General features: G+C 53.9%; 6 protein-coding genes across 6 annotated transcripts; 5 read left to right on the top strand and 1 right to left on the bottom strand.

The window, feature by feature from the left end:
- Positions 1-4,341: 4,341 nt before the first annotated feature.
- On the top strand, positions 4,342-5,371 carry GCG54_00010313 (uncharacterized protein; the record flags this gene model as incomplete). The annotated part of the gene is made up of 3 exons (XM_045410238.1): positions 4,342-4,722; positions 4,744-4,840; positions 4,905-5,371. 3 exons carry the CDS (start codon positions 4,342-4,344, stop codon positions 5,369-5,371), a joined length of 945 nt encoding a protein of 314 aa, XP_045260193.1.
- Positions 5,372-6,822: 1,451 nt separating this feature from the next.
- GCG54_00010312 (uncharacterized protein) lies at positions 6,823-9,086 on the top strand (the record flags this gene model as incomplete). Its single annotated transcript, XM_045410237.1, has 2 exons — positions 6,823-7,421; positions 7,475-9,086. The coding sequence occupies 2 exons, from the start codon at positions 6,823-6,825 to the stop codon at positions 9,084-9,086; spliced, it is 2,211 nt and encodes a 736-aa protein (XP_045260192.1).
- Positions 9,087-9,863: 777 nt separating this feature from the next.
- Positions 9,864-10,825, top strand: GCG54_00010310 (Serine/threonine-protein kinase Doa; the record flags this gene model as incomplete). The annotated part of the gene is made up of 2 exons (XM_045410236.1): positions 9,864-10,479; positions 10,533-10,825. 2 exons carry the CDS (start codon positions 9,864-9,866, stop codon positions 10,823-10,825), a joined length of 909 nt encoding a protein of 302 aa, XP_045260191.1.
- A 2,617-nt stretch (positions 10,826-13,442) lies between these two features.
- GCG54_00010309 (putative cutinase 2) lies at positions 13,443-14,231 on the top strand (the record flags this gene model as incomplete). The annotated part of the gene is made up of 3 exons (XM_045410235.1): positions 13,443-13,610; positions 13,675-13,883; positions 13,940-14,231. 3 exons carry the CDS (start codon positions 13,443-13,445, stop codon positions 14,229-14,231), a joined length of 669 nt encoding a protein of 222 aa, XP_045260190.1.
- Positions 14,232-19,481: 5,250 nt separating this feature from the next.
- GCG54_00010308 (Galactokinase) lies at positions 19,482-21,109 on the bottom strand (the record flags this gene model as incomplete). The annotated part of the gene is made up of 2 exons (XM_045410234.1): positions 19,482-20,427; positions 20,475-21,109. The coding sequence occupies 2 exons, from the start codon at positions 21,107-21,109 to the stop codon at positions 19,482-19,484; spliced, it is 1,581 nt and encodes a 526-aa protein (XP_045260189.1).
- Positions 21,110-23,610: 2,501 nt separating this feature from the next.
- On the top strand, positions 23,611-24,405 carry GCG54_00010307 (uncharacterized protein; the record flags this gene model as incomplete). Its single annotated transcript, XM_045410233.1, has 1 exon — positions 23,611-24,405. The coding sequence occupies one exon, from the start codon at positions 23,611-23,613 to the stop codon at positions 24,403-24,405; it is 795 nt and encodes a 264-aa protein (XP_045260188.1).
- Positions 24,406-25,551: the final 1,146 nt, after the last annotated feature.

Here is a 25,551-nt window from a genome sequence, read left to right as displayed (position 1 = left end):
TGGTGGTGGTGGTGGTGGTGGTGGTGGTGGTGGTGGTGGTGGTGGTCGGTACCTCATCCCGACGACGCTGCAGCGCCGTTGGGGGTTGCCTTCTCTCAGGCCGGGTACCTGTACTGCGTACTGGCGGGAGTTGGGGGCTTCACAATGAGCACTCGTACACCTACCTTCCCTGCAGTGAGTTCAACTGCCCGGGCAGCCGTACAGATACCTGTCCGCCCGACAGGACGTACCTCTCAGTGACCAGAGCAGAGCGAGCGACCTGCTTCAGGCTTGGCAGGTTCCCTCCGACTTGCAAGTTGCGTCGTTGCTTCAGGGAAAGTGCTCGAGTCCAGCGTCCAGCGACTTCCTTCCTTCGTTCCTTGCCTGAAGCAATCAACAAGAAGGCAAAACACTTAAACAGCATCACGTGACTCATCCAATACGTATCTTTTTACTGCGTATTTGGCAAAGCAAGGCAGTCACCCACGCACCCAGGGCCCTGGTCGCTCTTCACCGAACCTCATTAGCGACAATACCTTAGGTGGAAGCACTGCCACTGCCACTGCCTCTCGTCTCTCGTCTCTCGTCTATTCGATATCCGTCTGGTGCCCCCAAACTCAAATCGTGGTGCCCTCATCTCTGCTCCCACGATGCTCCCAGAAAACACTGCAATTGCGAAACGAATGCAGCCTTGGGTTGACATTGGCTACCATTCCCCGGTCCAGTTCCCGGCTACCACAAGAAACAGAAGTCAGTCTCCCGCCGGAAACTCTACTTTCTCCAACATCCAGATGCATCAATTCAGCCGACTGGATCGATGCCGCCGCAGCCCAGGTATCCAGAGGGATGGACCCTTGTTTTCTTCCCACCTCCCGCGAACACCTACTCCCACTTCCACCGCCTTCCCGGCCCTTGCTCACCTCCTCTGCGGTACTATCCAGCAAGTAAGGTTCGGATCTATTCCATTTCCCTGGAACACCTTCACTTACCTCAGGTTGACTATGGTGTGCACCTTACTTGCTGTTCAATAAGCCGTAATGCCACGCTGCACATGGCACGGATACACGCCACCTCGTCTATCCATCAGACAAACACCACTTTGCAACCACCAGCACTGCGTTTCAAGCCTGCTGCAGCCTAATCAACTTGAGCACATCTCCTCGACATCACCGGACATGCCTCGAGAGAGCCGGAAGATTGCGCTGCTGCAGGGGGTGCTTCACCTCCCTGCACTTTTCTCTCTCATCCCAGCGACTTTGATAACTGCCCTCAGCAAATCACCTTCACCAACAGAGGCACACCACTTGCAGTCATTCATCAGCCAACACCTTCCATGACTGCAGAGTGCAAGCCACTCAGACCCCGAGACTCCGAATTGCCATTACTGGCCACTGAAGAATGCTTCCAGAAAGCAGCAGTCAGCTTCCATCAGCTCCAGTTTGGCCAGCCCTCCAATCTCCATCCCAATCACCACCAAGCCAACTCATCACCACTTCCGCTTGCGACTAGCTCCTAATCCTACTCGTTTTCTCGAACCACGGGAAAGGGAAAAAGAAACGCGGCAATTGCCATTCTTTCATTCCAGCCAGCCCATGACGCAACCTCCCACCAAAAACGTTTCCTTCTCCCACGCGTTGATATCGCGCCCACTCTCGTTCGCGTCCGCCGTCCTCTACTAACCTCTCAACCTGCCGCCATCGTGTCTTACACTGAGCAATTACACATTCTTTTCCCGCCGGCACTGGAACCTGTCCGGGACTAGGGCCACTGCACGCGGGCCCACCATTGGCCGGCCGGGTGGACCCCCCGTTCGATAGCACGGTGCCGTCTCTGATCCCACGACACATGTGAATGACAAAACCCCGATGTGCCGTCGAACTCTCACATAGTGCTCCCTCGAAACATCGGATACGACCACTACAGCGTCTCCAGCTGCAATGGCGGTCAATATATCCATGAGAAGCAGAATTTTTACCTGACGGGTCTGGTTCTCGCTCATTCCGAAATGCACTCATGTTCAGAAGCAAGAAACAGTTTTTGGACTCGGCCCCCAATGGCAAACTCTGCCACATGCACTACACTGCTCTGCTCTACACTGCTGCTGCGCAACGCGGTGATTCGTGCGACCACTATGCAAGCGGCTGAATGCATATTCGCTTCAGCCGCAACAGTCTTGCTCGTCAGCTCTCACCCGGCACTGCTCATTCGCGATGGCGGACGCGTGTTATCCTGTCAACCTGTCAATTCCTCTCATATGTTTGCAAGGGTCGCATCAGGCTTACGCCGCACTTAGTCCAGAGCCAACCGCCCCCTCAGCTTCATCCGATGGAGACGATCTCTTACAAGTTGCAACAGATCCGTTTGTCCAGTTTCCCATCCATTTCTTTTGCTTTTCCGATATTCCCACTTCACCGGTAGCGCCGTTTGGATGTCAGCTGGGCACAGCCACCGGGACGGTGCGAGAATGAAACATCGAGAGGCACATCTTACTCGTTTGCATCGCTGGCATCGCTGCCTTTCGGACAAACTCCGTGAGCGCCGCGACTCGATGTTCGACTTCAAGCGAGTCTCGAGCTTCCAAGAGCCGCAAATCGAGACGGCGTATGCTTCTAAGCGACGGGGCGGGCTTTCGAGAAAGCTTATTCACTCTTGGGATGAGCTAGGCGCGTCTTATTGGGATCGGCAGACGAGTTGACGGGACGGGGCGGAGACTTCCAGTGAAGTCTCAACGCTAACCCTTACCAAACTCACTTCATCGGATGTCGACCATGACTCCCAATTCTTGCCAACCCGAGGCAGCACCCGGGAGACTCATCCGATGCATTTTTCATGGCAGCATCGTTGTCCATGTTTCCATTGTCTTTTCCATGATGCACAATGGTTGAATCTTCGCTCTTTCCCGGGGCGGACAGCAGTCCGAAGCTGTGGCGAGAATCATCGTTTGAGCACCCGTATCGTGAACTCATAGAGCTGTCGAGTTGTCCCGTTGCTTTCTCCCTTGGCCGGAGATGCCGTTGACACAAGTGGTGACAACATCGGCTGATCCCCCGAGTTCTTGTGATTGCAGGCCCTTTTAACCTGCAAGAAACGACGCAGGGGGTTCAAAGAGATGATTCCGACACGGCACTCCATCTAGGAGGGCATGCTAGTTTAAAAAATTATACGGCTATGCCGGGAGAGCCGTTTGCCTCTGGTAATGGGCAGCTGCCATCTTTCCAGCTCTGTCATACTGTCAAGGCCGATGGCATGTCAAGCTGTTGCCCTTCCTCTTCTGATCCGTCCTAGTAGTGTTGCTGCTCTTTTGGACTACGAACAACGCTGGCCCGTGGCTTCTCTTCACCTGCTTTCATGGCGGTGACGAGGAGCAAGTAACTCCTTACGCCCAATGTCGGTGTTGAAGCCGTCGATGACCGCCATCGATTCACCTTACCCAGCCGTTTGCCTTCGGACAGACCATGGAGCGTCTGCATGTGAAAACAGATGCCACACCCGACGAGGGAGGCCGAATATCAGGCAAGATTGACGTGCCCGAGCCATCATCGTGCACTCATTCACATCGACAGGCCACTACTAATCCAAGTTACTGTTATGACACACGACAAGTGTGGTCCATTAATGCCAAGTTTCCCTCATCCTTCTCGTTCCTTTGCAGTGTATAGGACTGTACACTCGTATGACACTCTTCCCGCATAACGACTTCATCATAGTGTCAATCTGATCTTGATCGACCGTTACATCGGATGTTCGTTGTTTCCACCATGGTCTCTGCCAGTATAACAAGAAGCTGTGTCGAGCAATAGCCAAGCTGGTGCTATCCAGCGACACAAACCTCCCAACCAACACACTCATCCAATCTCCCAACGACACCCGCCTGAGAGCATGCCATTACCTCGCCCAGCATCAGACGCTTAAGCGGAAAAAAGGATTCACGCATCCGTGCCCCAAGCAAAAGCCACATGCAAGGACCCCATCTTCCCACCTCCAAATCGGCTAAATCCGTCTCAAGTTGGAGGGGCCCGACACACAGCTCACCTACACCGGCCCGAACCACCGAATGCTCAAGTAACCGGAAAGTTGCCGACCACCGAGCTGGACAAGTGTGTGCATCATGCTGGGGGAGGGAGCAAAGCATGGGCACAGTAGCCCGCATGTCCAACCGGCGCGGGAGAATATCCGGCTTCATGTGTCCTGTCCTGCTCTTGTCCGCCCGCCGTTGCGGCAAACGACGCCACATGCAGTCAATGCAGATTCAAAGCTAAAGCCAGTGCTCCTGCTGCCTCCCCACGCATCTCTGATGTGGGGAGCTCGGGGTGGCGTCTCAAAGTTCTCTATCTCACATGAAGCAAACACCTCGTGCCCGCCATGTCGTTCAAGCTAAACCCAGACGTCGGCCGTCCCGAAGACTTACTCGACTACAGCATCCGCGTTCTTAACGGGAACCCGGCGGCCGCACATTGGCGCCACGCCCCGGACGCCAGCTCCTTCGACGACGGCGCCGCTTTCCGCATCATCCGCGCCGCGGTGTCGGAACAGCGCAACGACCCGCAACACCTGCGGCGGACGGCCGGCGAGGTAGCGGCGCTGCTTCCCGCGGAGCGGTCGGCGGAGGCGCTGGCGTCGCTGTGGGGCCTGTTCATCTCGTTGGCGCAACAGACGCCCTCGGGTAACATCGCAATGCTGGATTTGGTGGTGCTCCTGGATCATCTTGCGCTGTCGCCGAAGACGGCGGCGACGGTGGTGGTGGTGAGTTAGGCTTCGAAGCAGACTGTGGGGGATGTGCAGCTCATGGTTTGGCAGGACGGGTTCGAGCAGATTAGTCGTCTGCACGGGTTGGATAGATGTATCAGGGAGTGCATGGTGTGTAAGTCTCTCTCTCCCTCTCCGTCACCTGCACACTTGAATACAAACTTGACCAAACAACAAAGCCCCGTACGTCTCCGACGAAGTCACGTCCACCCTCACCCGCTGGATCAACCTCAACGCCTTCGCCGCGCTGCTGTGGTCCTACAACCTCGTCGACGGCCGCGACCACGCCGTGCAGCAGCTGCGCTCCGCCTTCGAGGACCGGCGGTCGTCCGACGTGGGCGACCGCGCCGCGGCGGACGCGCGGGTGGTGGCCGCCGCGCAGTGGGCGGAGCACGCGTGCCAGCGGCTGTACCACCTCTCCGTGACATCGTCAGGGGAAGAAACCACAGGGACGAAAGCCAAGTTGTGGCGGCCGGGAGCGCGGTTCAAGGGGCGCGCGGGCTTTTCGTTCCAGCGGTGGGAGTTTTGGCAGGCGGCGTTCGAGGAGGCGCACGAATTTGGGAGCGGCGGGGCGGAGGCGAAGGTCGAGGCTGGGGCGGCGAGCGGGATGATGGAGAAGGTTCTGTATGCTGGGTTTGAGGGGTGAAAATACGTCGGATGGATGATGACTTTCGGGAATGGAAAGGCGTGATATGATGGCAATATTTGGAAGCACACTGCAGAGAGAATGGAGTTGGTTTCGTTAGTTCGGTCATGTGTGGTCTGTTGCTCATTCGTTTGGTTGTTCATCCCGACCAACAGGCTAATACGGCAAGAGTCTATTTTTTGGAGTGTACTCGCACTCGACCCTCGAAGCAAGGCTCGGGCCGTGAACCCGAAAGTCCGGACAAGAGGCAGGCGATACCGAATTGGACAAGATGAGCATGACCAGCTTCTCGGCCGTACTACGATGCAACGAGTTACTAGTTCTGTGTGTATGCGGTGTCACCCATCTGTCGGAGCCCAAAGCCCACAGGCGTTCTGTGAGTAGACTCACTCGAAAAGACTCGCAGTGTAGATGCCGAGAGTGTTGCTAGAAACCCGTTTTACAGCCTCATATGTGTTCTGTAAGGAGATGAAGAGAATAATGTGTGCAGGATTTAGGTTATCATTCTTGTTGTTTTATTGTTTTTCTTTTCCATTTTCCTTACTTTCGTCCCTCTTATTACCCTTGCTATTGTTATTGTTGTCGTTGCTACTGCCGCCTCTGTTATGCTCTGCCCACTATCCGCTTGAATAGCCAAACTCTCGATGAATTTCACATTGAAGTATTTAGCTAACTTTGACGTATCATGTTTTAAAGGCTGGAGGAAATATTCAACCCAATATTGATCACTCCTCCTGCAATAAGTCCACGTTAGTTTTATGCAGGAACAAGTTTAGCTTTTTGCCAAGAACATCTTGTCTCTTGCACATCGGCTGCCGCAAATCCGCCAATGTCAGCTCGTATGACTTCTACGATTTTTGCCTCCCAAGATGTCGAAAATGAACTTGGCATATCGCCGTGTCCGTATGGAAGGGATCGACGCCAGGACGCACCCGAACGAATGAGCAAGCCGCAAGAGGCAATAACATCTGCAAAACGTTGCTTCCTATCGCCATCGCTCTACCAGTACCTCACATTTCCCATCACCGAGTGGCTGGCCTCCTCCAGCCCTGTTGGTAGCTCCCATCGAATCAACGCGATGCTCGGGTGAGCGTCGAATAAGGTTGCAGTACCCGTTCCCCCAACGCCAATGTTTCTCTGCTGACAGTTGCGGCTGACTTGCATGCTCGTATACCACACGCCGTGGAACAACGTGGGCCCAGGACCAACGGCCCTCGCGATGGGCAGCTCCTCTAGGCCCTTGGCATCATGCAGCCTGACCGTGGTGATGTCTTACCAAGGAAAACCGGAAAACCCCCCCGCAATGGCTGGCGACAGGCACAAAAACGTACCGTGACGCCCGCCCTGTTGGTCACGGCTTGGCTGTGCTTCGTTTTTATGAGTCCCCCCCCTCGACACACCGCTCGTTTTGTGTTGATGAAGTTCCCTTGCCTCATCACCTTGGCTCCAGCATGTCGCCCGACGACGCGATGGAGATGGGGGGTATTCATCGGCGCCGTTCGTTGGAGCGCCACGACTCCGACTTCTTTGCGTCTCTTTCCACGATTGGAGTCGATATTACGGACCTCAAACAGAAGCACGAATCCCGCGAGGAGCTTCTGCCGAGACATACCGAGTACACCTTCGCGGCGTCGAGCAGATACCCGGCCACGGAGGCAGAGCAGGGGCCGAAATGGTGGGACAAGGGGTACCTGCTGCAAGATCTGTGGACCTCATCATGGAATATGTACTTCTTCCTGGTGATCGGGTTGGGCTTCGCGATAGGCCACCACGCTTACTACAAATCTCTCGAGAACACGCTGGTCTACAATGACGAGCAGTTGACCACGCTGCGGTACGGCACTGCCTTGGCCTTCGCCGCGAAGGCGAGTATGGTTGCCGCGGTCTTGCTGGCATTCAGGGAGCAGATATGGGCGACGTTCAGCACCAAGTTCTTGAGGGTGACCACGCTCAACGACATGTTCGCGGCCCCTGAAACACCACTCTCGCTTCTCAACCTGGAATTCCTCTGGAAAGCCAAGATAGCCGCGGCGCTGGCCATATACTGCTGGTACGTCTTTAATCCCACTTACATCCTTCAGCTCGCTCACCTCTCGTCCAAAGGATCTCCCCTCTCAGCGTCATCCTCACAACAAGCACGCTCATCGCAATGCCCAGCGTGGAGATCGAGAACACGACCTGCCCCGGCGTCCGCACCCTCAACTTCAGATTCGAGGACACCACCGACTGGCGCAACGGCGGCAAGATCAACGAGCTCTACCAGCAGTCCCTCTCCTACTGGAACCAGACGAGCGAGGACAAGAGCGACCCGCACTTCTTCGACTACTACACGGCGCCCAGCGACAACGCCAAGGAGTTCATGCAGACCAGCACGTACCTCCAGCGCCCCATCATCGACCAGGAGAACACGTTCGAGGTCTGCGAGCGCGGCTGGAACTGCACCGTCGAGATCCGCTTCGTCGGGCCCGCGTACAACTGCAGCGAGATCCGCCGCGGCGTCAACGGCGAGCTCGGCGGGCCGGGTTTCCTGCAGCAGAGCTCGGGCAAGGCGATGATCCCCTTCGACGTGCGCAGGCTCGCGCCCACGGGCAACTTCACCTACATCGCGCAGACGCTGCACGGGGAGTACGGGTACCCGCAGCTGGACGCGGTCCGCAGCGGCGGGATGCCGGTCATGGCCCCGCCGTACCCGGAGCACCTGGGCGCGTTCCGGACGGAGCCGGTCATCTGGATCGGGTACTCTGAGCTGAACGCCAGCTACAACTACACCGAGTTCATGAACACGAGTGCGGAAGTGCGGAACCCGTGGGCATTCACCCCGGTTGTCATTGCATGTGAGCATTTCGAAGCGGACTACACCGCTGAGATCGCCTACAGCGACGGGATGCAAATCCCCACAATCAAGAAGATGGAGATGATCGCGCCCGTGATCAACACGACGTACATCCCCGAGCTAAAGGCCGACGACGGGACGCTAGACGACACCGTCGCCGTCCCGCAGAGCAATTACGTCTACCCTAATGTGACAGCGGCGTATAGACGTACGGCGGGTTACCACTCGATGGGCCTGTACCTCCGGCAGCGGCTGAACGGGACGATCCAAGGGACTGGCCGCGTCCAGCAGTCCAAGGTCATATACACCAGCCTCACCGACCCGCGTTTCCACCTCGTCAGGTCGAACGTCACACAACTCATAGAAGCGTGGTACGGCAATCTTCTCATGTCCATGTTCGCGAGGCCGCGGTTCCAGGCGGTGGTGTGGGCGGCGCAGACGGGCGAGCAGACGGGCACGCGCCGCACCGGCATCGGACCTGCGGAGAACTACTTGTACGACTGTACCCGGTCCCGGCCGGCTGTGCGGTATCACTACCGCACGCGCATCCTCGTGAGCGTGTACGGAATCTTGATATTCCTCGGGTTTTTGGGCATCACCGCTGGGACAATTGCGATTCGCAGGAACGGCGGGGTGTCCAGGGGGACTGGGTTCTCCAGCATCGTGGAAGCGACGCGGGGACCGACGCTGGACAGGATGGACTGGGGCGCGGGGAAGGAATACGGGCCTGTGAAGATTGGGTATGGCTTGCTCAAGACGCGGGATGGGGATTTGAAGAGGCCCGATGGAGAGATTTTGGTGAATGACGTGGACGCGATGCCGGTGCGTTCGAGGTTCGGGTTTGGGTTTGAGGGGGACGTTGATCAGTTGAAGCCGGGATGATGGCGTGTCTGGCGTTAAGAGAGGTAGGGATGGTCTTTTTATGTATATGATGGCAAATATAGGTATGAAATACTAATGTAATTTTGTCGAAGTCAACCTTTGTGCAATGGCGTTGATGGGTCGAAAGTCTCTAGATCACCTTCCCAAATGTTGGGGGTTAGGCGCATTTCCATGTGCCTTACAACATGCACCCGGGCTGCCAACAGACATTTAAACAGCACTATTCTAGGCCAAGGAGCATTAAAAGTGGATAGGGCAGCTGAAATCACCGTTGGGAAGCGGTGCTTCGGCATGCTGCATGCAGGTGAGAGCGGGCATGGGGTTCCAAATTTGGCCTCATTTAGTCACGAGGTTTGAATGATCTTCCTGCCCAGCTTCAGAACTGGCCGAATTTTAAACTTAAACAAGTCCTGGTATTTAATTCAGGGTTCAAATAATTGAATGTGAGCGTCGATTGATCGAACGATATTGAGTTCAAGGTCTTAGGCAATGTTGAGGCAATCATTCCAAACCAAGACCAGAGCTCGCCATGTCTTCACCGCCAGTCACACCCCCGATCAAGAAGCCGGCCCGGGAAGGCGACTGCCGGTTCAAGGAGTTAGGGACCCCCTGTGAATGGGCAGAATCATACCGCCTAGGAGGTCTACACCCAGTTCACTTCGGCGACGTTTTCAATGATCGCTATGAAGTAATTCGAAAGCTCGGAAACGGGTCTTTTGGTACGGTTTGACTTGCGTATGATTTATCGTAAGTGCCACCTTGAGATATCTACACCGAATGTATGTTGGTGTTGCCATCAACCTGATAGCTAATCTGGCGTCTAGTGATCAACGCTATGTTGCTGTCAAGATCAAAGTGCCCGATCGAGAAAAGTCAAACGAATTACTGATACAGACCCAGCTCGCAGCCAGAATATCAGAAACTCCGCGCTCAGAGTATATTGTACATCTACTGAACTCATTCTATCACCAAGGGCCAAACGGCAATCATCTATGTACTGTGCTCGAGCCGATGGGCCCGAGCCTGTCTACAGTCCTCAACGCCCCATTCGAGATCTACGACCCTTTGAACCCCCCCGTTCGATGCCTTGCCAAAGAACAGATCAAACGAATTTTGAGGCACGTGCTCTTGGGGCTTAGCTTTCTTCACGACAATGGCATAGTCCACGGTGATCTCCATTCAGGCAACATTCTCTTCGCCTTGCAAGATCTATCATCGGTGGAGCGCGTCGCTCTTGAGCAAACCACGGAAAACTCTAGAATCGACCAATTGCATCGTATCGACGGAAAATGCGACAAATGGGCTCCTACATATTTAGCCGTCGCCGAACCCCTATCTCAGCACGTCCGCTCAAGGGAAGCCGAGGCAGTCAAGCTTTCAGATCTAGGGGGAGGTAAGTAAACCCAGACATCCCACGCGTCGCCTTTGACTAATAGGCAATGCCAGCTTTTCGCAGCGATGATCCCCCGCAGTCAGTCGTCACTCCACTTTGTCTCCGAGCGCCGGAAGTTATCTTACATGAACCTATTGGAACTGGTATCGACATCTGGAGTTTTGGTTGTTTAGCCTACGAGCTTATCACAGGGACTGTGCTGTTTCAACTGCCTGTAATCGGGCTTAGCGATGAGGGATTGAAAGACGAGTGTCTGATCCAACTAACGGATATCATTGGCCCTCCGTGGCCTGCCACGTGTCCACGAATCTCTAGAGAGGCTAGCGAAAGCGCAAAAGAATGCTGATATAGATGAACAGGAAGAAGAGGCAATTGTCGCATTTCTTAGGTGCATTTTTCAGTACGACCCTGCACTTCGCCCCTTCGCGGGAAAGTTGCTTGGCCATCCTTGGATCAGTGCTTGATGCAGGAGTAATCAAGGTACCGTGGAAATTTCCTGGTGATCAAATTGACAAGAGCTCTGAGAACCGGGTGAATACTTATACTTGGGCCGAGTCTAATCTATATTAATTATTATTTAACTCTATTCTTCGCACCATGCTTACGCTTTTGTCGTCCTTGCTTTTGCTCCTGGCGTCGTTTCCACTCTTCTCGTCGTAATGCGTCCGGGACATATTCGCCCTGGCAGCGAGGCCTATTGATACAGGGCTAGATTACATTACCACGCCATAAGCGGAATTCGAATATACTTTCAATACTGTTAATTACGAATTCCTCAGATTCCGGTCGTCAGCCGAGTCCATACTGTTATTGGGCCTTATCAACCAGACGATTCACTGACTCAGTCTCTTGCAGAAACGAAATACCCGCATTTGCGTTGGAAACATTCAGCTGAAAATACTGGGCAACGTCCACCTCCAGGCTCTCAGAGGAGCTATGCGGACTGCCAAGGCAATGCGACCTCGTTCACACCCCACAGGGAACCCAAGAAGAACGCACCTTCTCGCAACGGTCCTGTGAATCGATTCCTGCGGCGGGGCAGCATCATCGCTTGCTTCCTTCGACCGGGCCTATGATCCTTCAACATCCGCAACGGGCCGCTGATGGTTGTGAAGGATTCACGGGCATCGTCCCCGCGAGAATCGTTTGGCAAACCTCTTCAAAGGGGAAGTTGAAGGTGAAAATCCTACTTTTGATATTGCAAGCATAAATTCACGTACTGGTCTCAGTATTGTGGGATTTCCACGAATATCACAATATATTGCACCTCCTGTCCCTCTCTCTTTGTACTCTCAACCACCAGCAGCGACCAAGTCTTATTCTAGCCAAAATGAAGTTCACCGGCATTCTCGTTGCACTTCTCAGTGCTACCGCGCTGGCCAACCCTAGCGTCGATGAGCGCAGCGAGGTACGTCAAGCTCTTCACTTTCTAGCACGATTCTCGGATGACCGCCCTTGCCTCTGTCCTTGATTTCTCCTCAATTAACGCACATACAATAACAATGGCACCACTCAGGGTATTGAGAAGCACCAGTGCCGCTCCTCGGGAAGCTACTGTGCCACCAACTCTGTCTGCTGCTCTGGCGCATGCATTGGCGCCGCCGGCCGTAATGGATACTGCTCCTAAGTCACATTGTGAAAGGGAGAAGTTTGGAATGTTGGAGATTGGGTCTGATGGGGGGCTAATACCGAGCCCTAGGCAAGGGGTTGTCAAAAAGCTCACCGCATCTTTCATTCACCTGAGTCACTGTCAACCGGGAGCAGCCGTTCTCATCATGGAAACTAGAGCCGGACAGCAGAAGAGGTCTCATCTTGATGTGTCAACAAATACAGCTTTTCGGCCCAAAAAATGTCAGCTTACCACTTTACCTCGGCATTGAAGTGTTGAAATTGTTTTTGACTCAAGCATGACCTGGTGTCGTTGCATCTGCCCTTTTGAGTGCAGACAGATCACGAAGACTTCTGACTACCTCGATGGCAAAGTGTTTCGCGATCAATTTAATGTGGACTCGAGCTTACCCGTAGAAGTAAACCTTGAGTGTCGTGTCCCATCCAAACAGCTGATTAGGGGTATGTTGAATCAGCCATGTTCACCACTCTGCAAGTCCAATAAGACATCTCCGAGAGACACATTGTGCGGAGAAATCTGGGTCACCAGGCACCTATGCCAGCTGGCAGAACGAAGGATGGAATTCCGAATAGGAGGTTACCTTGACCACCTGAAACGGCCTAGGACGAAAGACATCAATGCACCGTTCATCCTGTCATTGGCCCTGCCATCAACGTCCCAAGTCAACCTCGAACCACACTAAAATGACAAATGTGCCTTCTTGAATGGCCATACTGAAGAATCGTTTCGCAAACAACGCCCCGATCCGTCCAGGCACGCCGTATCACGTATATTGCACACCACAAAACCTGGAGCTCAGCTTGGCTATGTGTGATCGACGGTCGTCCGCGAAGAAACATGGCAGACCTCGCGAGAAACGGTTTCTGGACCGAGGCACTCCCGTTCTAGACATCAGCACTTACCCAGCTGTGTGGTAACATCCCGTCCCGTGGGCCGTTTGAGGGGGTCTCCCATCATGTAGACTCCGCACTTGGAGGCTTTCCCCCTCGAATGCTGTCCATCTCACGAATCATAGAAGGAATTTGCCTCTTGACAGCCGAGGAATCTCGAGATGGCCGAGGAACGTGGACGTCTGGGCAGAACTTTTCGTTCAAGATGCCTCTTTCAGTAAAGACTCGATGAAGTTGTAAACATCACGAACGTCTATAAGAACTCGTCGACGGCTCGTCTGGAAAGCTGAATATGCCATCCCATCCTCATCAGCACCTCACCAGCTACACACAGTCTTTTCAATTCTCTCTTTCAATCTTTCCCTGTCCCGTCCGCGACGAGATACTTTCGTTACACAAACTCACCGGTTGAACACACATTCAAATCACCGACTCTTTTCAAAATGAAGTTCTTCAGCACCCTCGTTCTCGCCACCACTGTCCTGGCCCTCCCCACGGAGGACAAGCGGCAGCTGGGTAGCGTTGGTAGCACTGCCAACGAGTTTAAGACCGGCGGATGCAAGGACATCATCTTCGTCTGGGCCCGCGGCTCCACCGAGATTGGCAACATGGTGAGTTCACGCTGCTTTGCCGCGACCTAGCTTCATACGTCTGACCTTATGTTTCTCAAAATAGGGCACTGTTGTTGGTCCCCCAGTGGCCAACCGACTCAAGAGCGCATTCAGCGGCCAAGTTGCCGTTCAGGGCGTCGACTACGCTGCCGCGCTCTCCACCAACTTCCTACCCGGTGGTGCCGACCCCGATGGCATCAAGGAGATGGAGACCATCCTAGGAAATATCGCCACCAAGTGCCCCAACGCCATTGTTGTCACCGGAGGCTACTCGTAAGCACTCCTTCTCTTAACAAGACGGTCCAGATCTAACTCGAACTGTGAAATAGTCAAGGAGCCGCTGTCAACCACCGTGCCATTGAAGGCCTCCCCGAGGCCCAGAAGAACCAGATCGCCGGCGTCGTCACCTTCGGCGACACCCAGTTCCGCGCCGACAACGGTCAGATCCCCAACTTCCCCAAGGACAAGATCAAGATCATCTGCGCCGCGAACCCCCGCGACACCGTTTGCGACGGCAACCTCAGCGCCGCCGTCCTGGCTCCTCACCTGTCGTACGGCGCCAACGCCGGGGAGGGCGCCGACTTCCTCATCTCCAAGATCAAGGCGGTCCAGGGGGCTTAAGCGCCTATCTGTCCATTCAAGGGGTGGCTGCTCTCGCCCTCTGTCTCTGAGTGATCTGATGTTCAGGTGGGATCTATGGAGGCTGTGCTTTTGCCAAGAGGGGGGCAGGGTATGCTGGAGATCGGACTCGTGTGCTAGCTGGTGGAGGTGTTTGAACATATGATATCGAGAAAACTGCGGCGGGCTTTCTGATTTTTCTTGCGGTGCGGAGCTTCTGGAGGCTTCTGTCCCTTTTCTTTTCTTACGCCACAGAAACGGGCGATGCTTGGCTCTTCGTTGAAACGTGTAGCTTTTCTTTTTTGCGAATTGGACCTTTTTCTGCCCGCCCATCCAACGTTCGTGTTCCAGGCTCGGTGACATCTTGTCGACTTCAAGAGACGTTCTTCCTGGTACTCAAAAGGGCCAAGAAGTGTGAGACTAGCGCAAAACCGAATCAGACAATTCGGTCTTCAGGATCATTACCCTTGGAGCTGAACGCTCCATGTCAAACCATCCAATCTCATCGGACGGTGTTGTCAACCTGGCTGATACTTCCGTACTGACGAACTAACAGGGATTTCGGGCCGTGCCAGTTGCGGAAGATTAGCATGGGTAATTGTGTCTCAATGTGTGACATGGTTTGTTCTCCGTCTATGTGATCCTTCGCAATCACTTCTCAAGCTCAAATCATCGTACCATCTCGCCCGGTCCTGCTGTGGTCCTGGTGACCAGCCATATAGCACGTGAGACCTTGTTGATGTAAAACGGCACGCCTAAACTTGCGGGGTGCATCTCGGAATACACCCAGCTTTGCAACACGGGCAGAATTCCAACGGGCGGCAGACCGCAAAAGATCGACATGACCGCATCCAGTGCGCTGGGTCGTCGTCGACGTCGGAGGATTTCTTTCTGGGCGCATTCAGAAGGTGGCGATGGGGGCCAAATAGAGGGGATAATTCATGTTTCTCACGTCGCAGTTGTATTGCGCTGTCTTGGATTGTCAACCCCCAACTTTACCGCTTCGAGTAACTGCTGCGAAGAAGCCATGTCGTTGTTGCGAGCGGCCCCCGCCCGGGGTGCAGGCGACATCCATCCAACGGTGTGGAGACCCGCTTCTCCACCAAATTGGCTAGACTTGGCGATGGTACGAGATGCGATTGGCACGTAAACGGCGGTGCAGCCAGACCCCTGCTGGGTGGACAGCAACGGCGATGCAGTTCGATCGAAAGTTGCCGAGGCTCAGGAAGGATTGATACATTTTTCGTTCAGGAGTCCATGTCCTTGGTGGAAATGGATGGATTGTCAGTGGCCGAGTTCATGACAGAAGATGAGAAGTCGAGAGGGGGCCCAGTGAGAAATAGATTACTTTGAAACTCTCGATGTTCAACTTGCACCTACTAGACGGGCTCTTGCCGTGGAGTCTGAGCTTTTGGGCCCAAAATCGGGGCTGGCGGATGTCGGCAACGGCACGGCCGGTACGGGCGGGAATATCACAGGGGCGATCTTTCGTTTCAGCCCTAGATGGTCGTGTTAAGGTATCTCTGAGTTGGAGTCATTTCTCCAGTTTGTTTTCTTGTTGGCAGCTTTACGAGAACAGTAAACAAGCTGGAAGATCACTCAACTGAATAAAAGTTATGTCAAGAACTGTCCGTTGTTCATCCCGTGCGGGAGAAATCAGTGCGGGAAGCTTGGCATGGCACTTTGGCCCACACGTGGCACGCCTGGTGCACGAGGGCGATCAACTATAACCTAATTGTAGGAGTTTGCTATCCCTCAAAAGGTCTGTCTACATGGAGCACTGTAAGGTCTGTGATACTATAAACTCTCGAGGAGGTTTCTAGATTGTTCAGGTGCAAAACGCCGCTCCCATACTTTATGCTGTTAAGTACAAGGGGCTCAGTGTGCCTATCAGCGTGCTTGCACCAGGGGTCTTGTGGTATTTGTAGATTGATATGATCTCGCAGAGCGTAAATTGTATTTCTGGTGTTTCCCTTGCCAGAACAAATTCAACGCCAGCCAGCCTGTGGAGACCCCCTTTTCGTACTCAAGAGCGGCTACTTCGGCTCTTTTCGTCGTTTGCCGTGACTTATTGTAGATCTCCTCCCAAAATACGCATCTTATGCTGGCAGATTGTGCGATTGATATCGGGCTTTGTTCTCACCGTCGTGATACTACGTTTCTCGTCGCTTCATTTCGCACGTTTTTAAAAGAATGAATACAGGCCAGGATAAAATCGAGTAATTGTGCCTTGCTTGCTTCGGGAAAATGGACGGTTTCAAGCACTTTTATACGCATTCTCTCGTCCCGGTCCATTCAGACTCAGCGCCATGCTCACTTATTCGAGCAGGATCCGAAATCCGAGCGAGGGTTCTGGCACTTCCTTGACACCGAAGATCTGAAAACCAAAGCCGCGTATGTTGGAATAACACCGCACATCGCATTTACTTCGACACATAAAGGCCCCTTGTCAACGTCTCTAATCTTCGAGGTCTCGGACTCCAACCAAGCAACGTAGGAGCTCGTTGCGTCTCGGAGACCAGGTTTACAATCCGCTCCACCATCTGACGAGTTCCCAGGGAAAGATCTCGGCAAACCTGGCCTCATCGGTGGACAGAACAGGACCATGGGCTTTTGCACCTTGGTCGTTCTCCAACACGACCTCCGTTGCCCGTCATTGCTGCTTCCGTCCGTATCCGGCACGAATCATTCAGAAGCGCTGTGCAAGGTAAACCTTTCTTGTAGATCGCATGAGACTGGGAGTTTCAGTGGTACATCATCTTCTGTCTTCTTCAAACATTTCGATAAGTCACAAAAATAAAAATGGCCAACGTCTTCAATTTGGCCGTGAAGACGGGTTCTCATAGCATACGTCTACCGCTAATTATATCATGAGCTCAATGAACGGATTCCTTCCCAATCCCTAGTACAATCGATCTGTATTGAAGCCCAGCTTATCAAAAGCGTTTTTGTAGTAGTAGCAACAGCTATGTCGCCTTGTTCTACGTAAGATTGGACTTCAGTAAACTCTTTAAGGCACCATCTTACAGACATACTTGGCAAGGTTTTGACAGAAAAGGATGCAATAAGCACTTGGCGGTGTCTACTACTGGGGTGTATTGAGTTTTTCTTCAGAAACAGCTCACATATGACGCTGGACGGTGAGTTCGTTAGTACTTCACCTCTGGTGTTAATCGCCAATCAGGTTATTTCGGACCTCTGTCCCAATATATCAGCCGATAGCTCTAGCCGCAAAGACCACATCGAACAACCACATTGGCTCTGCTTCTTGTTTGCTCGTGCCTACCCTTTTTTGAATGCTTTATACAGTTCACACATTGACGCATATCTCTGCGTCACGCTACGATTTGTAGCCACGAAAGGGCGGTCCGTCCCAGGCTTAGCCACGCACCTTTGCGAGTATACTCAATGAATGATGATAAATGCCTTATTGAAACTGAGTTTTAATCTACGTCTGAAGCCACAATCATGCGAGCCTTTTGATCGGCTCAGTATTGACAGTCGGAAGGTAGCTAGACAACCAAGGCTACTCGATAAGTCACATTGCCTAGCCTGACATGTTTCTTTGCCGTTGCTGCGAAGCCTTTTATGTCTTTCCTAGGAAATCCTGTGCCTATGGCGCGACCCAGAATCCCATGGTCTTCTATAAAACCAGCTTAGCTGTTCAACGCTAGAATTCCATAGAAATGTGGTACTTGTTCTGACAATGCGTTTGGAATGGGGTTTCCAGAGCCATGAGAGATGTCATCTACAAGGCGCAACCGCCACTTGCCGACGAAAACACAATCTCGACTCGTCCACCTGCACTGGTAGTCTTCGCCATCTCCACAGTATTCTGTAAATACGTGAAGGGCGGTAGGAGACCAATGGTAAGACAGCACTTGCAGGAATTTTCTCGTACCTACGCTGGGCCGCAGTAATTTACCAAGGCTGCATATTCATTTGCTGAACTGCAGACAATACCTCTCAATTATTCATTCTCATCAAGGTTCAAAGTGAGCCGGGCCCAAATCTTGATATATGCCTTGGCCGGCAGCTTACCACAATGTGTAAAGGGTGATGAAAACAGGCAGACACTCAAAGTCTCCCGTTGCGCAGTCGTTCTGGACAACGCGCTGCCTGTGATATCATTTTGTCAGTATGGCTGAGGGGCCTATTTAGCTTGCACAATCTCCATTATTCTTCCAGACACGCAACAGAAAATAGACGGACGGGGCATGCTTGTGATCGAAAATAGGAGAGAACTGAGGCATGCCCTTCGGCTAAACTCTACCCACAGCGCCCCAAAAGGAAGAAGTCCTCAGCCAAGACAACCACTGGTAGTCGTTAACTTTCAAGTATTCGATGGGGTATTGACAGGCTCCTGGCGGCGGTGCGATTGTATTACCCGGTTCGGAGTTGTTGGGGTGTTCCTACACGCATCACCTTGGGAGATGAACTCGAAACAGGCTGAGAAGACCGTCTTCCAGATCAAAACGGACGGGCAGAAGCGGGGCATTGTGTTTTGAACTGAGAGTTCGGTTTCCCGAGGGCCTAATAAGAACTTCCCCTGTTGACCTCTTGGCTCCTGCGCCTCGTCGATCGCCACCTCTCCTTACAAATTTCTGCAGCCTCCACTGCGGCACGCCAGCCCAACCGTGTATATAAACGAACAAACTTCCCATAATTAGGGAGTCTCAAGAGGCAAGAAAATGATCGGCTTGCATGTCCAGCTTTACTGTAATCAACGTGGCATTTGCCGTTCACCTTTTCCACCTTGCCCACAAGACTCAAATGTATGAACCGCAAACTTGGCAGACCGGCTCTGGCTTCCCTTGCCCTTTATCACCAGTTACTTATTCTACGTCGCAATTCAGCTGGTGTCAAATCATGAATCTTGGGTCTGAGCTTTCATCTCACATGTTTGGCGGTTTCTTGCGAAGATGGCCAGCAAAAGCAAATCACAGGGGCTCGATATTCGTGCCAAATTCAAAACAAGATGCTGCCCATTGTTCTACTATGATACCTGCTGAGGTTCATGCGAGGCGCCTGTGCCGAATGAAGAAGACCTGAATCGTAGACAGTTGGGTGAGCATTCACATAGTTTGCTAATCATATCAGGGCAGCAGCGGTGTCGTTCTCGAGGCAGCAGACCGCTTTTAAATATCATCAATCGCTTTACTTCAATCATTTTCCCCAGCTAGATGGCTATATATATGCAGCTATATTACCCGATGAATCCTCCTCTTGAACTTGACCTGAAGGAGAACTTGTTTACAAGACACCTTCCTTGAGCAAGTATGTGACAGCCCCACTGCCGGGCTTGCTCACAACTACGGCACCCTCCTTCTGCTCCTCGGTGAGGTCACGCTTAGAATAGTACTCCTTCTCCCACGCCTCCTTAACGGCAGCCACTCTATCAGCAGGCACCATGTGGACGGTGCAACCACCCCAGCCAGCACCAGTAAGTCTGCTTCCGTACGATCCGTTCTCGACCGCAATTCGGCAAAGCTCGTCAATCTCAGGGGCACTGCACTCGTACAGATCGCGGCACGAAACCTGCGTCTCGTTGAGGAGCTCGCCAAGGCGCTTGTTATACGCTGTCGTGTCGGCGCTGTCGGTGGGAGCCTCCTTCTCGAGCACCTTCATAAACTGCAGCACGCGCAGGGCCTCCTCGAAGACGTGCAAGGCACGCTGGCGCAGCTTGAAACGCTCTGCGCGGACCGACAGCTTGGACATGAAGATCTGCTCGAGCTCCTCCACAGACACACCCAAGACCTTGGCGATCTCCTCACGTGTGTAACCCTCCTCGCTAGTGAGCGTCTTGCGGGTGACGTCGATCAGCACGCGCAGCTGGGCCTCGGCGGCCTCCTCTGTCGAAGCGCCCTCGGAGTGGGGCTGCTCGTGGTTGGCAAAGTAGGCGTCGTGGAATCCGTGGATGGAAATGCCGAGAGGGGAGGCGTCCTTGGGAAGCTTTGTGCCGGCGGGGTTGAGGGCCGCGTTGAGGAAGGCACCGGCCATGCTGCACTCGACGACGCGGAGGTTGTAGTGGATGGGCCCGGTGACCTGCTTGTTCGAGGTGACGAAGGACTGGGCGATGACGAAGGAGAGTTCCGGGTTGGTCTTGGGGAAGAAGACGTTGCGGGCGGTCAAGGACGGGGTGAAGGAGACGAAGAGGGCGGAGCCGCGTTGCGAGAACACGGAGGCGGACTGGTCCATGCTAGAGAATGTCAGATCATGCACTGGGCCCAGAGAAGGTGCACTTACCCGCCAGAGTTGACACCAACAGCGCGCTCGCTGACAATGGCGAGCTCGGTCAGCTCCGTCTTGTCAATCGTCTCCTCGCCGTTGGCGCGCATGACAGCCAAGGCCGAGACGCTGGTGAAAGCAGCGCTGGAGCTGAGACCACCGCCAATGGGGACGGAACCATCCATCAGGACCTTCATACCCTGCGGCCTGAAGCCGGGGCCGCGCTTGCGGCGCAGGAGCTCGAGAGCGCCGCGGAGACCGCTCCTGAAGTAGTTGGACCACTCATGGACCTTGGCGTCGATGGTCACATCACCGTTGATGTCGACTTCGAAGGTGCGGGCGGGGAACCTGTCGCCTTGGAGGTTTGCGACTTGGAGCTTGAAGGTGGACGAGTCGGAGGGAGTTTCGTCGACGGAGACGGCGAGGATGGCGTCGGCGGTGATAGCCATAGGCAGGACGGAGTAGAGGGAGTAGTCGATGTGCTCGCCGATGATGTTCACGCGACCCGGAGAGCGGGCGACGAAGGTGGCGGGGTGGCCGTATTGCACCTTGAACTGGTCAAGCAGCGCGTTCCAGCGCTTCGTCTGGACGGGGAGGGCATCTTCGGTGTAGACGTCGGCGAGGGACGACGCGGTGGGGACGGGGCCGGCCATGGTGGGCGATGTCTGCGCTCTCTTGGGTATTGGGTGCTTCGGAGGGCTTCCGTGGGTGCTGGCAAAAGTAAAGGACGCAAAAGACTCGAGGAAGGGAAAGGAGAAAAGAGGACAGAAGAGGTGTGTATTGTGAGCGAGGTGTGGTTCAGTTATGACGTTTGGGGTTCGGTCCTTTTGGGAGCTGGGAGGCAGGTGGTGGGGTGGGACTCGTCCAGGTTCAGGTCGTCCGCCGTATTAACCCCGCGATGGAGCTTTGGTGTTTTTCTGGCGCGTGCCCGTGGTTGCTGCGGGTGTTGAGCTGCTTCTGCTCTGGCGGGTTTGGACGTGGTGGGACACTGGAGTGCTGGAGAATGGAGTGCTGGAGCTGAAGCAGTTACCCCGCAATTGCCCCTCGTTGGCGATTTCGTCTGAAGAAACAGCGAGGAGCTGTCTGAAGTGTTCCAGTTGGCTGCATCAATGCGCCAAGTCACAGAATGCAATTGAGTTTTGAGGAGCACATCCTGGATTCTTCGAGGGGATTTTTAACAGCTATCATGAAAAGCCCACAAAGGCGTCGCGCAACAAATTGAGAAATTAGGTGAAGAATCAGGTCAAGCGCAAAACAGATGCGGTACCTCGGGAGCGCATAGCAACTAGCGCATCTCGTCACTCGGTGCATTTGGACCCCACCTCGGCCGATGATTCCACCGTATCGAAAGCCAACCGTTACCTGTTCTTCTCTCTTTCCCGTTCCTTCTCGCCCGTTCTTTCAAGCGCCGTTGTTCGTGTCGCGTGGCCGAAGCAGACCACCATACCTATCACATCTCGAGGGACAACAAATGCGCTGACTTTGTCTGGGCAAACTCACTCGCTCGCCACCTCCCGGGCGCAACAGCAAGTACTGAGGAGCACTGCGGGCCGGTTCGGAAAACTGGCGGAGAACTCAGTGACCCCGGCCCTCAGCGTCGTCACCTCGGATTGAAGCCAGAGAGTTGTCTATCGACTGCGTGTAAATCCAGTAAACCATGGGTCCGTCGAAAAGAATTTGCGATATTTAGATGCTTGCGCTAGCTACTGCCCCAAGCCTACACATCACATGTTCTGGAACGCCAACAGAAGAAACGCAGGGGAGTCGCCAAGGCGCACCAGTGGGGTGACTGCAAGCCATCACGTCGGCCGCGCCGGGTTCCAGGGTATTCCCAACCTACCGCGGGGATCTCGGGGGCGAGAGACATCCCACACCAAAAATGGCGGGGCAGCTGTGGCCACCTGGGCTGCGAGGAACCACACTCATGTTGAATAGACCACGCTCGTCTCTCGATATCACGGCGATATATCGATGAACTAAATGAATGGCCAGCATGGATTATGATGAAGGCAGACTTCTGGTACTCAGTGATTACCACTGAACCCTGCTTATGATCAGTGGTTTAGCCCCCTATGGATTCGACCTGCTCGTGGGAGACCCTCCTGCATCCAGCAAAAACACATCCGTGAAATGACTATCAAAAGAAGGCCAACGGAATGATCTTAGGAGAACCCAGGTTTATACTGAAGACATTCAGTGTGCTATAATGACTTCTAATCTCAAAGAGAGAAAGAAAAAACAGAGAAACAAAAAAAAGGAACCACCCTTTTAATTCGAGGCCCTCACGTGTGATTCGAACGAGCGCCCCCCTCAGACTCAGATTGCATCTCTAGAGAGGAATTTGTTAAGCCGTGCTTTTACCAACTAGGCCACTTGCGTGATATCCTAGCCGAACTGATGACAGAAGACCAGACGAAAGTTCATTAAGTAGCTTCCACTGAGTTGGATGGTTGCCTGGAGCTTGAGGCGGAAGGCTTACCGCGGAAGGAGCACGTGGAATCCCTCCAGTGGTCACCGAGCTGATCGGGTTGTCTACAGGAGACGAATTAGGAGCGGAAACCTCAACTGATTATCAGTTGTCAATGGATGGTGTAGTCAATATCCCGCCTTCATGTTCACAACCGGCTGGGTCTTCCCAGGATGGTTATCTCAGCACCGTAAGTAGTTAGCATCTTCAAAGCCCATGCTCAACCACGATTCACTCGCGGCAAACGTGAATACTTAAGAAGGGATGTCGAGTTTGGCGTGGTATCTTGTAGGTCGGTCGGCCTATGTTAAGCGTTGGGGGAAGGTGCTGCACTACGACTTCCTTCCCAAAGCTTTTCAATCTGAAGGTGCAGCTTTGAAGGAACCTCACCTTGTCCTTAGCCCTGCCCTCCAGCCTTTCGCCCTGAAAATATCCTGCCCTGCAACACAAATTTGTCCCCAAACCAAAACTTCTTCTCCGGAAAACTTCGATCGTCCTGCTACTCGTCTCTTCGTCTCCCCTTCCACAATTTAATCTCTCAGCCCATCCCAAGACGTTCAATCCGACCTCAATAACGACCCAATCGCCCTTCCAGCACCCCACCCTTCCGGCACTTCATCTTTTCACTTCTTTTTGACCCTTTTCTTCATATACTTTCATCATATTCTTTTCGTCCAACCAGCCAAGATGGGACTCAGAACCAAAGTTCCCGCAGGCCCGTACACCCCCGAAACCCACCCCCAGATGCGCATGCCTTCCCTCCAAGTCGGCTCCCTCTATATCATGATCTCCGTCCCGCTCCCCATATACCTCGGCCGCCAGAAACACAGCTACCCAACCGCAGTCCCCTCGTCACCTGGCTTCCCTCACGGCACGTACGAGCTCGACGTCACGAGCGGCGCGTATCCTGAAGAGTTCCACTGGGACCTCTACCTCCACACCTCCTCGACCCCTGACGGCGGCAGCGGCATAATCTACCGCCTGCGCAACATCGGCACCCATCCGCCTGCATACGAGTACGACCGCATCCCGACCTTCCGCGTCCTTACCCACTCCCAGCTTATCGGTCTCGTCCGCGTCATCAGCGTGCCCCGGAGCGTCGTCCCGCACCTGACCCGCTACATCGAGTGGATGACAGAGGACACCGCCAAGATCGCGCAGAGAAGCTTCGTTTGGGCAACCATGGCCTACTACCGCACACGTCTTCACCTTGCGAAGGCGATGGGTATTCGAGACCACACATTCAATCAGTTCGACATCTCGCGCTTCACGTCGGAGCTGCTTTCGTTCGCATACGGAGAGGTGCCGGAGGTGCTTCTGGGCGCTGAGCCTGGGCCCAGGCCGGTTATTAATTCGTGGATGGGAGCCGCTATCGACTTTCTGGAGGACGACGACGCTCTGGCTACGCGTCGGAAGAGGGACGAGCTTATGGGGTTGCAGAAGGAGAGATTCGGTGCCGTTTCAGCGTGTTGGTACCAGTGAAGTTCGGCTTGGATTCGATGATGGAGCTTCCCGGGCTGGACCCGCTTGGAGTCGGACAATTGGAGAGACCTGGAGAGACTTTTGGTAAGTTCAGCTTTGTCCTTGCGAGCTCTGCTTGGAGTGTGGACGCACTTACTAACGGACATCTGTAGATATTGAGTATCCATATCGGATGAAGCGAGGAAACGTCTTCGGGATCGAAAGGCCGAGAGAGGTGGGTGTCTGCAAAGCAGCATACGTGGAGGGTATACTGTACTTTACGGGAGGTCGTCTGGTACAATGCCTCCGGCTTGGGCCACTTGGATGCTGGTCATCGTGAAGGCTTCTGGGCAGGGAGTCTCGAGGGTCCGCGGCATGTGCGCAGCGGGACGGCGTACTTTTTATTCATTAGCAAACAGCACAATACAAATAGCATCATGAACACTTGTTCTTCTTCGGCCAGTGAGGTTCGGAGATGCGGCCGGGGTAGTCCTGACTTCCCAACCTCGATGAAGAGAGCCGTTGGAGGGGATCCGTAGATATCTCGACGACAACCGCCTGGAAGGTCTCTTGGCGGTTCCCATCTCCTCTCGCGGTCAAGCAGACCATCGACTCCCATCGGGTAAACGTTGAAAGGCTCTCTGGCCAACGCAAGAAAAGGTTTCAGCTCCAAAGACAGCACAAGCTTTCGGAGGACCCATTATCATTGCGGGTGCGACTCCCAGACCCTCAGCGAATGTCGAGGTCGATCCCCCTTCCACGGCCCGAACCGCAGCGCCGCAGCAAACAGAAAGCAAACGCTGAACCCAATCGCAGCAGCTTCGTGGAGCAAATGCTTTCTTTTTCACCCTGTCACTTGTTCTACTCGGCGGTGAACGGTAAGTCATGCCCAGCTATCTGCATAGCGCACCTGATCCAACCTGCGCAAGAATGAGCAAGTTTTCCCAACACCCCTCACCAGCAGCCCACACACACGCCGTCGGGTAGAAAACCACGACCATCCGCCCCCCGGGACGCGCCCAGAGCCCCCATGCGGCTTTTCATCACGCAACGAGCAGATTTGAGTGCAATCGCTTTGTGTTTTGATAGAAGCTCCTCCCATTTTCTATCCCAAAAGATGACGCTGACACGGACACCGAGCGTCGTGGCGTCGACGGCCACGACCTA

This window comes from Colletotrichum gloeosporioides (genome assembly GCF_011800055.1).
Source record: "Colletotrichum gloeosporioides strain Lc1 chromosome Unknown consensus_71, whole genome shotgun sequence".
Classification (NCBI taxonomy): domain Eukaryota; kingdom Fungi; phylum Ascomycota; class Sordariomycetes; order Glomerellales; family Glomerellaceae; genus Colletotrichum; species Colletotrichum gloeosporioides.
This window is presented reverse-complemented; position numbering and strand designations above follow the sequence as displayed.